Source organism: Bos taurus, chromosome 7 (assembly GCF_002263795.3).
Source record: "Bos taurus isolate L1 Dominette 01449 registration number 42190680 breed Hereford chromosome 7, ARS-UCD2.0, whole genome shotgun sequence".
NCBI lineage: Eukaryota > Metazoa > Chordata > Mammalia > Artiodactyla > Bovidae > Bos > Bos taurus.
Genome location: NC_037334.1, coordinates 27,371,428 through 27,386,518, shown reverse-complemented (window position 1 = coordinate 27,386,518; position 15,091 = coordinate 27,371,428). Strand labels below are relative to the sequence as shown.

The 15,091-nt window shown below is 40.7% G+C and overlaps 1 protein-coding gene and 1 long non-coding RNA gene across 6 annotated transcripts in view; one reads left to right on the top strand and one right to left on the bottom strand.

Moving 5' to 3' along the window:
* The window catches only part of GRAMD2B (GRAM domain containing 2B), a 119,449-nt gene that overhangs the window by 90,964 nt on the left and 13,394 nt on the right, over window positions 1-15,091 (top strand). For all 4 annotated transcript variants that reach the window (XM_005209088.5, XM_005209089.5, XM_005209090.5 and 1 more), the window contains exons 3-10: window positions 1,672-1,783; window positions 4,261-4,327; window positions 5,248-5,351; window positions 9,209-9,304; window positions 11,150-11,221; window positions 11,334-11,414; window positions 14,105-14,216; window positions 14,884-15,030. In XM_005209088.5, the coding sequence (XP_005209145.1) occupies window positions 1,672-1,783; window positions 4,261-4,327; window positions 5,248-5,351; window positions 9,209-9,304; window positions 11,150-11,221; window positions 11,334-11,414; window positions 14,105-14,216; window positions 14,884-15,030 (791 nt within the window). The remainder of the gene's footprint in view (window positions 1-1,671; window positions 1,784-4,260; window positions 4,328-5,247; window positions 5,352-9,208; window positions 9,305-11,149; window positions 11,222-11,333; window positions 11,415-14,104; window positions 14,217-14,883; window positions 15,031-15,091) is intronic.
* On the bottom strand, window positions 11,409-14,949 carry LOC112447385 (uncharacterized). Of its 2 annotated transcripts, none has more exons than XR_009495218.1 (3): window positions 14,861-14,949; window positions 12,100-13,740; window positions 11,409-11,603 (listed from the first exon to the last, which is right to left on the bottom strand). It is a non-coding gene; the product is annotated as an uncharacterized lncRNA (long non-coding RNA). The 2 variants fall into 2 exon arrangements; XR_003035554.2 differs by having other exon boundaries at window positions 13,588-13,740.

Sequence of the window (15,091 nt, the reverse complement as noted above, 5' to 3'; positions counted from 1 at the left end):
GTTCTGAATTTTTGAATAAAAATATTTGCACTAGGCTTCAGGTCCTGCTCATAGTCATTTGTAAGAAGTGAGAAGTTGAAAAGGCACAAAGAAATCATGTGTGTAAATGAACATCCCTCCCACCCTTACTTCAGGCCAGTGCTGTGCAGACAAACCCTTCTGCCTGTGCCACTTGGAACCAAGGGCACAATGGCCCTTCTGTCACATTTGCGACAGTTCTTCGAAAGGTCTGATCATTGCCTTGACAGTACCATTAACATTTATTAATTTGAATCAATAGAGGTGATAAATTCAAATTAGTGGCTAATATAAATAATAGGTAATTTGACATTTGTAAAAAGTTTTATTTTCAAGTAGAGTACAAATGTTTACTCATAGTTTTTTGTTTTTTTTTTTAAAGTAATTCCTAGAATTCTAAAGGCATTTATATCCATAAATTGGTTCAATGGCCAGTACTTGAATCCAAATCTCTGTGCCTTGAATTGAATGATAGTATCTTGGACACAAACTGTAGGGGCTGGCAGAGGCCTGGGGCATTGCATGCTCCATAGCCTCATAGCTGAGAAAACCAGAGCCTAAAGTCTCTCTAACTTCATTTCTATTTCTGGGTCACACCCATATGCCACCCCAATTGCTTAAGAGTCTTCTTAAATTCACTTTGAACCAAACATTGTTTTTAACTGCACCTTGATCTAAAGAATCCTGTTGTGGAATCATGAATTTCATGTGCCATGTTCCCCCCAAGAAACAGAAAAAAATCTATATAGCTGTATCACGAAACTTGTTCATGCATATACCTCTAAAAGTCATGCACTCAATCCACACTGACATGGCTGTGTTTTGCTGTATGGTTGAAGATGCAAATGCTACCCAAATGGAGAAGCAGGACTGGAATCATTTTGGAAAGAAGTCGGGGAGCTCTGACCTCTGCCCTTATGAGAACAAAGGAAGGACTTCCAAACATGGTCTTTTTTTATCATGATTTCACTTCTTTATTCCCACTCTGTGATGATCTGTCTCTCTTTTCCTCATACCTAGTTCCTGCTCATCCTGTTAGGCCAAGTATATTAAACCCATGTTGTCCTGTTGGTCTCTTCTCTTCCCTCCTGTTGGACTTATTGTCTCTGTATCTCCTCCTAACGCCTGTGATAGGCATTGTTTTGATGCTGTATCACATCCTGCCTTTTTAAAGAGATGCTTGATGTGTGCACAGGCTCCTTAAGGATAAAGACTGTCTTGTCTGTTCTGATGCATTTAATGCAGCACCTCACTGAATTAACACTTGAGAAGTATTGACAGAATTTTGAAACCAAATATTCCTGGATTGAACTGTAGCTGCAGCTTCCATTATTGGCCTCCAGTACTACTCTGTATACTGCTTGACGTACTTTTGAGATGATATAATTACTTTCACAGCTCGATCAATACTTCTTTCTTCCATAAGATATGATTTCTGCAGTTTGGGATGACCAGCTGCTGAAATCACCCCGTCACCCACATCACTTGCTGGGTAAATGCCCTTAGAGTACTGAGTGATCATTGATATCTAGAAGAGAAAAACCAATGAAAGGCTTTGTTGTGAGCTGGCGTGATAATTAAGATGTAGTAATAAAATTAGTGGGTAGCATAAAAAATTTCATTTTATAGACTCCCTGGATTTTCTTTCCTCAGGTCAAAATCCAGTTTCGATGGGGCCCCTGTAGCAAATGAGAAAAGCGACTGTAAAACTGAAAGCAAGAATGACTCTAAGATTGAAAGGAAAAAGTCCTCATCTTCAAGCCAGGTAATTTAGGAACGAGATGTGTGTCGTCTCAGAGGGCAAAAGGGGCATTGATTTGAAGCCAGCTGGAGGAAGGAACGCAAGGGCCAGGACTAACGCTGGTACAGATTTAGAGAACAAGGGATTTCACAGCTGACCTTCCAGCATGTGCTGAATGGTAGTGAGTCCTGCACTGTGGCCCCGTACTCTGACAAGTACCCAGAGAGCAGGGGCCAACCCAGATTCATGTGCTTGTCTAATAATTAGCCAAGCGCAGGAGAACTGTGACATCCTCACACTGCAGTTACAGCCTGATAAGGCATCTGTGTGAATAGAAGGCCTCCCAAGTACACACAGAGGAGCAAAGCCTGGAACAGGGTGATGATTCTTCTCCAGAAGAATATACCCAGACAGATCTGTGGCATAGAGTATGACATACTGGGGTTTTTTGACACTTTACTCCTAAAATACTTGAATATGTGTCTCCTAACAACTAGAATAAGAAACTGTTGACTCACCCGAGAAATTTAACTAAATAGTAAATTTATGAAGATATTACTAACGTAAAATCCATTTTCAGATTCCACAGTTGTCCCAGTAGTCAATGTCTTTTACAGAGGTGTTTTTTCCCCCCACTCTCTAGAATCCAGTTGAGCCATGCATTGCATTTCTTTATCATGTCATGTTTAATTTAGATCAGTCCCTGCCTTTTTTTAATTTGATTTTTATCCACATTTTTGAAGATTTCATTGCCCAGATATTTTTAAATCAAGCATGCAGCCAGTACTCACTGTAGCCATTAAAAAGAAAATCTCAGCAAAGCTCTGAGAGAACACCTAGCTTTTTAAATTTTTACTGGAGTATAGTTGATTTACAGTGTTGTGTTCATTTCTGCTGAACCGCAATGTGAATCAGTTATACATATATCCACTTTTTTAGATGCTATTCCCAGATAGGCCATTACAGAATATTGGAGTTTCCTATGCTATCCAGTAGATTCTTATTAGTTATCTGTTTCTTTAGAATAGTGTGTATATGTCAATCCTAATCTCCCCATTTATGCCTCCCTCCCACCCCCACTTTCCCCACTGGTAACCATAAGTTTTAGAACAACGTCTAGCTTTAATCAGAGGGAACTTTCTGGATGCCAGACGTACTCCAAGAAGCAGCATGAGCGAACCTACTTTATGTGAAGTGTTCATCCATGAATTAGTTGTCTCGAGGGGACTGTCTGTCGTATGAATGACCTTTGTGGCCATACTAGGACCATTTATGCCATTGAGACCACTTCTAGTTTAGATAGTAAATCATCAAGGGCCAATTTGTGGCATCTCTTTTCTGCTCATAAGATTCTGCCTGCTGGATGCTTTTGAAGAAGCGTGATCCTGTGGACAGAGGGCCCAGCTCTACCTCTCAGTAGATGTGTGGAGCCAGTTAAGTCCCCAAGTGTCCCTGAGGCACAGGTCCCTGGATGGTGCAGTACGAACATCAGTTCCCAGGTTATTGTGGAGCTGGGAGTGGACGGTGCAGTACGAACATCAGTTCCCAGGTTATTGTGGAGCTGGGAGTGGTGTTTTGTGAATGCCCTTTACAGGCTGTAAAGGAGAAGGCAATGGCACCCGACTCCAGTACTCTTGCCTGGAAAATCCCATGGGCGGAGGAACCTGGTAGGATGCAGTCCATGGGGTCGCTACGAGTCGGACACGACTGAGTGACTTCACTTTCACTTTACAGGCTGTAAAGTGCTGTCTGTACATTGTTATCATAACTGGAAACAGGTGCCTTGAAGATGAAGTGATTTGTAGCATTTCAGACTCTTGGGCCTTTCACTGCCCTGGAGAGCTAAATCTTTCATATGAAATCCTATTTGTCATCTCCCGCAACACTGGTTAAGGAAATACCTTCACCACAGTAATAGTGATAGGGACACACCCAGAGCAGGTCCTGGAGATATATCACCCCATTTAAGCCCTAGGACATCCTTCTGACGCAGATACAGAAAACTGAGGCCCAGAGAGGTTAAGTTACCAGGCCAGGATCACATACCACAGAAGAGGTGCAGCCAAGACTTAAACTCAGGGTTATCTGATACAGAGCTTTTAACCACTACCCTCTTCTGAGAGTACTCACTGGGATCTTGAGTGCCCTGGGATTCACACTACCTGGTGAGATTCTGACAGTTGTACCTCATTTCTTATTAGGGATACCCTTGTCCAGCCACTTCTGCAGAAAGCTGCCCACCAGCTACTTCATGATTATAGATACATGTCGAGTCAGCAGGTCACTAATCTTGTTGGAAAATGAAACCTTTGTGACCTCCACTGTTTTTCCCTGAAGGACTGTGTTGGAGACTATAAGATCAGGGAGAAGGAATTCCTAAAGATTCTTTATTTAAGAGTGGGGAGACTTGTTATATAATTTCGATTGAAGTTAAAATTTGTTTATGTTTGACAAGAATGCCGAGAACAGTGACTTCTGTCTGTGTTTTGTCTTCCTTGTAGGACAAAGCAAACATGCACTTCCACAAACTGTTTCTAGATGTCCCCACGGAGGAACCGTTGAGACAAAGTAAGTTCTGACCTGGTTGACTTTGAAAAGATGCTAATTGGTTTTGGGGGTGAAAGAGCCTGGGGACTGAATCACCAAGGGGAATAGGTTTCTGAAAGTCATGATGTGACAGTAATGCTGACCTCACTCAGCTCTCACCCAGCACCTTGAGAGATAAGAGAGGAGAATGGGGAACTGACTCCCTCCATGTGATACAGAGTTATCCCAGAGGTTTCCAGAATGTCCTCGCCTTCCATATTCGTGCTAACATGCATTGTGATTAGACTGTGCTGAGTTTTAGGATAACAAGACCAAGCAAGACCAGACTGGAAGAAAGCAACACAGACCTAGGTCGACAGACATGGTGACCCCTGCACTGTTCAGGGCTCAGCGGTCACACCTAAACACCCGGCCCAGCACGCCATTCAGCACCTGCTTGTCTCCTCCTGGGAGCAGAGGGACCCAGGGTTCCATTCCAGCCTCCCTCAGTACACAAGGCTAAGGCAGCGTGCTGGGTTCCTGCCATTGTCTCCACACAGGAAGGTGTGGGTCATGCGCTCTTCCCACAATGAGACCATCTATTTCAAAAGAGTCATTATGACCATCCCAGGGAAGGAGGGGCAGGCAGCAGTGTCAACATTAGCACAAGGGTGACACACGTCCCCAAACGGAGATTTTTGAAGCACCATTCTGAACCCTCATCTTCAATGACAGACTTGCCTTTCTGTTGTGATGTTTATACTGAAGTTTGTAAGACTTGGAATTAAAAAACAAACTCTCATCTCCTAGCTTCATTCCACTAAAGATGACGGAAAAGCAGGGGAGAGATCTTTTGAGCATGAGTGTGTTATCTGCCCATCCCTGAGTCATCAACAGATATATACAATTTTCATCTTAAATGGAAATTGTAAATGATGTTATACCTGTGTATATCTTCCCAGGTTTTACGTGTGCTCTACAGAAAGAAATATTATACCAAGGGAAGCTCTTTGTATCAGAAAACTGGATTTGTTTTCATTCCAAGGTCTTTGGAAAAGACACTAAGGTTAGTATTTTTTAAAAAAGAAAACTAACCCTGCATTTTCTTACATATTGTTAATATTAATTGTTAAATGTAGCAATGTTTATAAATATTTGTGTCATTATGATACCTTTATACCAAGTTTCCTTTACTGTAGTCCCAAATACTACAGGTTCTAAATGCCTCTGCATGAGTGCTAAGTCTCTTCAGTCATGTCTGACTCCTTGTGACCCCATGGACTATAGCCTGCCAGGCTCTTCTGTCCATGGGATTCTCCAGGCAAGAATAATGGAGTAGGTTGCCATGCCCTTCTCAAAAGGATATTCCCAACCCAGGGATAGAACCAGTGTCTCTTCCGTCTTCTGCATTGGCAGGCGGGTTCTTTACTACTAGAGCCACCTGGGAAGCCCCCTAAATGCCTCTAGATGACACAAACTTCTCTTTTTCCCTAACTTACACTCTTTTCATTCTTTTCCTTGCATACATATATCCCTCCTAAAATCCTGCCTTAAATCCTTTTTACCAAGATGTCACCAGCACACTCAAAGTTCTTCATATGGAGAATTTGTTTCAAAGACATACATTAAACCCAAAACAGTTCTTTAAAAAAAAAAATTTTACACCATATTCACACAGTTACCAGGAGAAATCTAGGTAAACAGGCCTATAAATAAGCTACTTATTAGAGCTCCCTTTGTCACTAATACAAAATGAGCAGGCTTTGGAGCTTTTTGGTCCTGGTCTGGGAATCACATACAATCTCCAGTAGATGCGGACTGACATCTTTTCCTTCTCACTAAATACAGATTTGGGGGAGCAGAGTCCCATGATACCTGAGCCATTAAGGAGAAGAGCCTGAAGGAGTTGGTAGTTTTCCCAGGGCACCACCTTTTAAAACAAGGCCCTTGGGAGTTTGATGTAAGAAAGGAAAAAGCTTATTCCTTCCCACTGACATTCTTTCCCTTTGAGCTATGACGTCACATCACACAGTTCAGCCAGGCCAGCAGAACAAGGAGGCAAAGAAACACCTGGGGTTTGCGTGACCGTGGTGAGTTTTTAATCATTCTGATTCATGATTATGAATAAGCAACTTTTATATTCATGAAGTAGCTGATTAAAAACTCCTCTTGTTTTGACTGGTAGATATGTTTTATTTAAATACTCTTCCTAAAGCTACTGGCAGTCTTATAAATAAAGGCCACTTAACAAATATAGTAGAAATTCTTTATGTTGGTGTTGAGTCAGCAGAGTAGCATCAAACATGTAATTTTTATTGTATAGAGTTGTGTTGAGATAAACGTAGTTTAGATTCACAGTATTATTTGAATCAGTATAATGGAAAGCGATATTGAGTAATATTACACCATGTTTCTAGATTTCTGGATTATAAGCTCTTGTGCATAGAGTGGATAAGGAGACTTGACTTCCGGTTCTGTGGGATAAAGATAATTCTCAGAAATAGCAAAAGCTAACACCTCTGACCAAAGCAGCAGGGATTGAAAACATTAGAGAACAAAAGAATTAGCCTTTGTTAAGGGATGAGGAATTCACAAAGCCAGTAAGTGGTTTCAAGCTAATATTATTCTAGTAATGGTTTCAAAATCCCTCCTCTAGCTAAGAAAGAACTGACCAAAAAAAAAAGATTGACCTGGATTTTTCAAGACAAGGACACATGGGATTGCTTTTGCCTGTGCTGTATCTAATCTAAGAGGGGTGGGAAGATAAGAACCACAATAGTGACTTGCACATTCCTTCTCCACTGAGGATGGTGTCATGGAAACTTGGGCTTCAGTCCTCCGGCAGAATTTGCTCCCTGCCAACAGACCTTGGCCAAACGCAATCTAGCATGAACTAAAAGGAGCCAAGCAATCTGCACCAGGAAGGGGAATTTTCTGAGCACCCTACCCTGGAGAAATGTTAATAATAAAGTGTAACCTTAATTTAATCAAGACCTTTTCAGCCTGTGTGTATTTTCAGATGCTAGTAAAATTAAAGGCATGTATCACATTCCATCTAAGCTCAAACAGAGAAATGATTCATGCTTTATTTCTCCAGTGTTATCTAGTTGTCATTTTATACTTATGAAGCAATTGATTGAAAATTCCATCTTAAGGGTGTTCCATGCCTCAGATTCTGCAAAAATCCAAATTTATAGCTCTTGTCACTGTGTATTCGTGTTGCTGCTGAGAATCGAAATTAGACTCATTGTTATATCATCATCTTTCTTGGAAGATACTAAGTTCTTTTTTCCAAAGTAATCCCAGTGTATCGCTTCTGAATTATTTCCCCAACTTCAAAAGTTTTGTGGGTAGAGTTCTTTGGTGAAATAGCTTTCTTTCCTCTAGTGTCTAATTTAGATCAGCCCCTCTTTCTTCATAATCTTCCCATCTTGGGCAGTAGAACAACTCCATCTTGTAAACCTCAGTATGAACACAAATATCCTAAATTTAAGCATAAGAAAATTACAAGTTCAGTTTTGGTCGTTCAAGCTGGAAGTACTAGCATAAGGCCCTCCTCCCCTCCAACCGACCCTGTTGATTTCTTTCAGAATATATAAAGCATTTTTACAAAATGTATGTTCACGTGAGTGTGTGCACCCGTGGGTAAATTCAGGCCCTTATTACCAGGAGTGTGGGTGCCTCTGTTTTCAGGGATCAAAGTAATATGATCCATTTTCCTTTGAGATCAAACCTGGTTGATCTCATAAAAATTAACCAGGTTTGATTAAAATATGAGGAACATCTACTATTTATGGCATCTGGTACGTTCTTGCAGTACATTGTATAAAAAAGAATCCCTATTTTGGATCAGATTGGTTCAGATTCTATCTTTGTAACTTATTTATGACCCTGAGAAAGTCATGTGTGTTAGTCATTCAGTCATGTCTTACTCTTTGAGACCACAGGGACTGGAGCCCACCAGACTCCTCTGCCCATGGAAATCTCCAGACAAGAATGCTAGAATGGGTAGCCATTCCCTTCTCCAGGAGATCTTTCTGACCCAGGGATCGAACCCAGGTCTCCTGCATTGCAGGCAGACTCTTTACAATCTGAGCCACCAGGAAAGCCCTGGTGAAAGTCATATACCTCTCTAAACAAACATCCTTATCTCTTTATATCTATATTATAGGAATGTCATAATTAAATAAAATTGTCATCTAGTGAATAGGTATTGATAATGGTAGCTGCTGTAATTGTCATTACTTCTTATTGTTTGAATCAGAAAAGAACTTAGTTCTTTTATTTCACCCATCCTCTTTTTTAAGAGACAGATGAAATGAATGATATTTTTATTGAGTGCTAGGTATTTTCCATCTGTTATCTCATTTAATCCACAGAAAATCCTGGGAAGTAGGTTAAGACTGTCCCTATAAATCAGGGAACTGAGGCCAAGAAAGGACAGCTTACAAGGTTGGATCGGTCATGTAGATAGTAACAGAACTGAGAATTCAGGTCCCAGGATTCCTGTCTCCAAATGGGTCTGCTACACCAGTGCTTTCAGCCTCTTCCCCTAAGGACAGAGGAGAGCAGGGTGGTTGGAGATGAGCTCAGAGTGGGTAACCAAAAGCACGTAATTTCTTTAGGGTCTTAGGATCACCTTTAAAATGACTGTACATTTTGCATTCTGTTCCCATGTCTAAAGATAAAGATTTCCCACCAAACCCTTCAACAGACTCAGTGATCTACACTTATCCTCCTGCTTTGCAAACACCAGGTTGAGACCTTGGTGACACACCCATACCACTCTTTAAGATTCCCTTTTCTTCATGGAGACTGAAGAGCCAGCTATTGGTTTTATCTTTTCTTTTTCCTTTAACGTGAAGATTTGGAATGCTGCTCTGTGAAGCCTGAACCCATGTTAACTCAGTGATTCTGTTTCAGATCTCGATTCCAGCTTTCTCAGTAACCTTGATAAAGAAAACCAAAACTGCCCTCTTGGTGCCAAATGCCCTGATTATAGCGACAGTCACAGACAGGGTGAGTACGCGTGGGCACCCTGCTTTGTCCTTGTCTGGGTTTCATTGCCTTAGAGGCCTCTTGCCAAGTACCAAGACCCTGAACCATAAATACCATGAATTGGGAGATACTCTAGAAGACTAATTTTTAAAATCACAGTTTCAGATATTTGTATAGTGTGGTTTCCCCTGACAAGGTGATTTATTCTAATCATTGCCTATTTTGAATTTCCTGCTGACTTCATTATACTTGCTTGACCAAGGTCCAAAAAATTAAAATTCTTTCCCAACTTCCCTTTCCCTAACATCTATCAGGTCAGGTCAAGCTAAAGGGATATATTTCATTTCTTTATTATTATTTAAAACACTACCACTGCCTTCCTTACAGGGTGAGGCAGGGTGATAGGAGGAGTCCCTGGGGTGGGGGTGGCCAGTCTCCCTGTAACTCCATTGGTGCCTCTCCAGAGCCAACCTGAAAACATAAAGGTGGGGTCTGCTATTCGGGTGCAGCTTCAGGCCCAATCTAGGCCCTCTCTGCTTCCCTCTCTGCTTCTTTGATACAGAAGTTCTGGAGTTGTCATTGGCCTTGGGCTACCCCAGGCATGGACAACCTGAAATATTTGCATGGAGAGCAATGTTTCTTTCATCTTGGCAAGAGAGAGGCAGTGGAATGGTTTGGTTACTCATTTTTCACTTGAATTTTTTTTTTAATCTTTTCCCTATTGTTTTTCTGAAAGCATAAAAGCTAATTTCTAACCCTACTAAATAACTTAAAGAGGGAAGGAAAGAGAAGGGAAGATTAAAATAAGCTATTCTGATGAGCTAGGAAATATGCTGATACCTATTGTGAGAATTTTTTTTTTTTAATACTAATGGCTAGCAAGCATCAGGTACTTCTTGCCAGACAAACACAAGATACTTTCCTTGTATGTACACGTTTATCCCACACTGCCATACTATGAGGGTAGGGACTGTTAAGAAAACAGAAACTAAGAGGCATTAAGTAAGCAATTTGCCCAGTGTCACCCACTTGGTAAGTAAAGGAGCCAAAATTTGCAACTCGGTCCACCTACCACCAGAACCCATCATGTTAACTACTTTGGAATACAGTATTTGCTTGGAAAGTATATCAAGTTCTCTCATGGGTGAGCAAGAGAGGGTAGTCACAAACTTTGGAAAGCGAGTGTGAAAAGACTGTGTGACTCGAACAGATGGAAAAAGAGTGAGCCTTTTTATTGTTAACATGTGGTTGATGGTAAAATCATTTTTCCTTATGTTATTTGTCTCCAAATGACTTGTCTAGCTCTGACTTTACTTCTTTCTCATAACTTACTTATAAGCGTCCACTAGGAAATCTCCATATTTGTGCAAGAAAGAATCTGGAAGTGGCTTGAAAAAAAATGAGCCTGTTAGAGCGGCTGGGAAATTTTCAATGGAAATCTAGGTCAGAGCAGAGACAGCAGACCCTTGGGAACTGTTAAATACCTTCTCAAAAGGAGGTGGGGAGGGGCGGGAGAGAGACTTAAAAGAGGACTTGGCAAAAACACCACGGGCCTTTCTTTACTATTCAGGTCCCTTTCTGTCCAAGCTTGTCTGGGGCACCAAGGTTAGGGTATCAGAGCTTTCCTTTTGCTATACATTTCTCTATTATTTAAGTTCGGTTTGAGAGTTTTGTTGCTATTGTGGGAGAACATATCCACTTTATTCCAGGAATGGAATAAAAACTCTATGTGTGGGTGAGAGGAAGGAGAGTATAGACTCTATATAGAATATAGGCTACATTGTTTGAAAAAATATGGATAGAAAAAATTTTTAACTCTTATCTAGTCAAGCAGTATCTGTTAATAATTATTATTTTGTTTTTCAGTACATATTTGTCTCCTTACTCTCCAGAGATTCAACTTACAAGCTACTGAAATCTGTGTGTGGACACTTAGAAGTGAGTATGACATCTCTGAGCCTCAGCTGCTCTCTCTCTTCTGTATTTCTTAGTTTGGGAGTTGATCTGGTTTTTCCATTTTGTAAAAATAATTTTGTTTCAATAATTTCAGAATACAGGTATTGGCAGTGGTCCCAGTCCATCTTCTCTTGAAAACAGTTTCCGGGCAGACCGCCCTTCATCTCTGCCTCTGGTGAGTTGCCTACATAATGATCACAGTGCAAGAAGGTCCCACAGTGGCTCTGCTCCTTACACCATGACCAGGGTGTGGGAGGAACGTAGGACCATGGTGTCTGAGGCAGAGTTGAAGAGGGCATTTCTGTCCTGAAGAAGAGAGGACCATAGGAAGTCATAAACTTATTCAGGTAATTGAAGAGCCATCCTGCAAAAGAAAAGAAACAGGTTAGTTGGCTGACTTGGCCAGTTACAGGTCCACAAAGGTATTCATCAAATCTTGATGTATTTATCAGTGTTGTTTAGAGGGATTCACCAATTTATTTGGAGAGGGCATGATTCAGTCCCACAAATCATTGAACGTCTTCTGCGTTCAAGGCACCATGCTAGCATAGTATAGCCATAAAGACACCAGGAAAAATCAAAACTAGTTCTTACCTTCAAAGATTTTACAGCTTAGTAGATGATGAGGGATACCCAGAAATAACTGTGGAAGAAGAAAGCTGTAATGCCCAAGTGAAAGGCAGAGAGATTCTTTGATTCCCTTAGACGTTTTGACTATAGCGTAAATCTCTAATGGGAAATAGCTCCCCCCAATTTGTATAAGATTTATACCTGAGATGGTATAATATAAGACCAAGAAGTCCCAGCCATGTTGTTCAAATGGTTATTCCCGAATTGATGATTGTTAAATGTTTTAATACCTTTGGTGAAGTGGGATGAGTCCAGAGTTTCAGCATCTACACATCTTTATTTTTTTTTCAGAGCTGTTAAAAAGTACTGGGATTGAAAACATGTTCACACAAGAACTTAAACCAGAATGTTCATAGCTGCATTATACATCACAGCCCAAAAGTAGAAGCAACCCCAATACCCATCAGCTGATACATGGATAAATAAAATGTAATATATCTATATAGTGAAATATTATTTGACCTAAAAGGAAGAACTATCAATACATAATACAGCATGGATAAATCTTGAACACATTATGCTAAGGGGAAGAAGGCAGACACAAAAGGCCACATATTGTATGATTCATTTATATGAAATGTTCAGAATAGATGAATCCATAGGGACAGAAAATGCATTGGTGGTCACCAGGGGACGAAAGGAGGGAGAAACTGGAGTGACTGATGATGGATAAAGAGTTTCTTTTGGTGGGGAGATGGGCATATCAAGAAATAAGACAGGGGTGATGGTTGTACAATAATCTAATTATTCTGAAAACCACTACATTGTATACTTAAATCAGTGAATTTTATCTCAATTAAAAAAAAAAATCTACCTTAAAAAAACAGTGAGAAATAGGATAAAACACTTATGATTTGGAATCCATCAAACCTGGTTTCAAATCTCAGTTCCACCCAGCTGAGCTATGCCATCGGGCAAGCTCTTTAATTACTCTGACTCAGTTTCTTCATCTGGTAAAATGCCAAGCTCCTTACATGGCTGTGAAAATTAAATGCAGTCATGAAATCATAGGTATGGAGCTTTGCATACTGCCTGATCTATGGTAGGCATTCCATTAATACTTATTAAATTGAGGAGATTTGAATTGTTTAATTTTCCTTCCCCCATAAACTCTTGCATGAAGTTGCAATGGCTGTTGAAATGATCAAGAGACAGCTAATTGAAGGTGAAATGTTGGTAATTTGCTTACAGGCCATGTTTCCTTTTCTTCACTTGGTCGCTAAATAAATTGTGAAAAGCTCGCCTAACTGTACCTTTGCCTAATCGCTTAATTGTACTTTCACCGGCACATTTTAGTGACGCCTCTTGTCTCTTCATTTCTTCAGCACTTTGGGGAACAAGTAGGGTACACAGCAAAAACATCCCACTTTTTCCCAACTCCACACTCCTGTATAACCCTTCTGTCATTTAGAAGTATGTTACTGACCCTGTTTTGATTTGTTTGAGGGAAGAAAAAAGCTAAAACTCTCCCTTCAGTGTCCAGTTTGCTTAAGCCATTTTCCCTTTTCTGTTTCCAATACCTCTGTTAAAACTATAATTTGAAAAAACCTTTCTCTGCATTTGTTGTTGTTTAGTCACTAAGTCACATCTGACTCTTGTGATCCCAGAGACTGCAGCACACCAGGCTTCCCTGTCCTTCACCATCTCCAGGAATTTGTTCAAACTCATGTCCATTGTATCAGTGATGCCATGCAATCATCTCATCCTCTGTCACCCACCTCTTTCCCAGCATCAGGGTCTTTCCCGTTGAGTCAGCTCTTCATATCAGGTGACCAGAATATTGAAGCTTCAGCATCAGTCCTTCCAATGAATGTTCAGGGTTGATTTCCTTAAGGATTGACTGGTTTGATCTCCTTGCGTTCCAAAGGACTCTGCATTTAGAACATACATTTAGAACTTTCTGGCAACTTTTTTGTTATATATATGTATTTCAGTCACTTTTTCTCATTACAAAATGCAAATGAGACTTCTCCAGCTTTACCCGGAAGCTTTTCTGCCATTAGCATTCCAGTTTTTTCCCTAGACATTTGTTGTTTCAAACAAGTTGGCCACTGTGTGTTAACAGAGTTCTGACTGCCCAGAAAATCAGCAATCAGATACTCTGATCTGTTGAGGAAACCCAGTAGGATGGGGTAATCCTTCCTTATTTGTATTTTATAGGTCAGGCCTAAGTGAAAGGCCTACATGTTGAATAAAGGATAATGGGCCTCTTTGCATTTCATTATTTCCCTTCAGGATTTCAATGATGAATTTTCAGATCTGGATGGAGTGGTGCGCCGAAGAAGGCAAGACATGGAAGGATACAGTAGTTCTGGATCTCAGACCCCTGAATCTGAGAACTCTCGAGGTCTGGGAGATTTTTGTATCTTTACTTTCAGTAATTCTCCACAAAACATCCTTACCTCAACCAAAAACAAAACCAACCAATAAACAACACATCTTCTGAGCTTACAGTTAAAATGGGACTCTAAACAAAGGGTAGTTTGAAAGTTCAAGGGAAACGAATTGCCTGTGTGGTAAAAACCCATTTCTGTTTAAATGCATGTAACAAATGTCTCTTTGAGAATGCCCTGATGGTCCAGTGGTTAAGGCTCCACGGTTTCACTGCAGAGGGCCCAGGTCTAATCCCTGGTTGGGGAACTAAAATCCCACAAGCTGTGTGGTGTCGGGGTTGGGGGGGGAAATCATCTCTCAAATAGACACAATGTTGGAGTGGTCGAAAGACAGAAACATGCAATATTTTCTTACCTCTTCTTTATAATATTATTAATTATTATAGCCGAATGATCCCCATGAGTCAGTGGGATAAGGACAAACTGCCTTTGTATCGTTTTATTTCTTATTTGCTTAAACATTGAATTTCATCCCCAAACCACTCAACCAGCTTGTGAGAAGATCCATTTATATTCCTGACCATTATGTGTATATTCAGGGATTGATTTGCTTTGTGGTTGATCCTACGTGTGTCAACGCACTGGAGGGAAAACTTACCCAGCCCTGTTTCATCTTGGTAGATTTCCACGTGACAGAATCCCAGACAGTTCTGAATGTCTCCAAGGGAGAAGCAAAACCAACTCGGGCAGATCCCCTTGTGAACAGAGTACCTGAGGGAAAAGCCAAGAGTCTCCCTGGGCATGGTAAAGAACGGATTATGATGCCAGGTGGGTAGTGGGGGCATCTGCTTGTAACTTTAAAAGGTCCTCATGTTTCACTTTATGACTG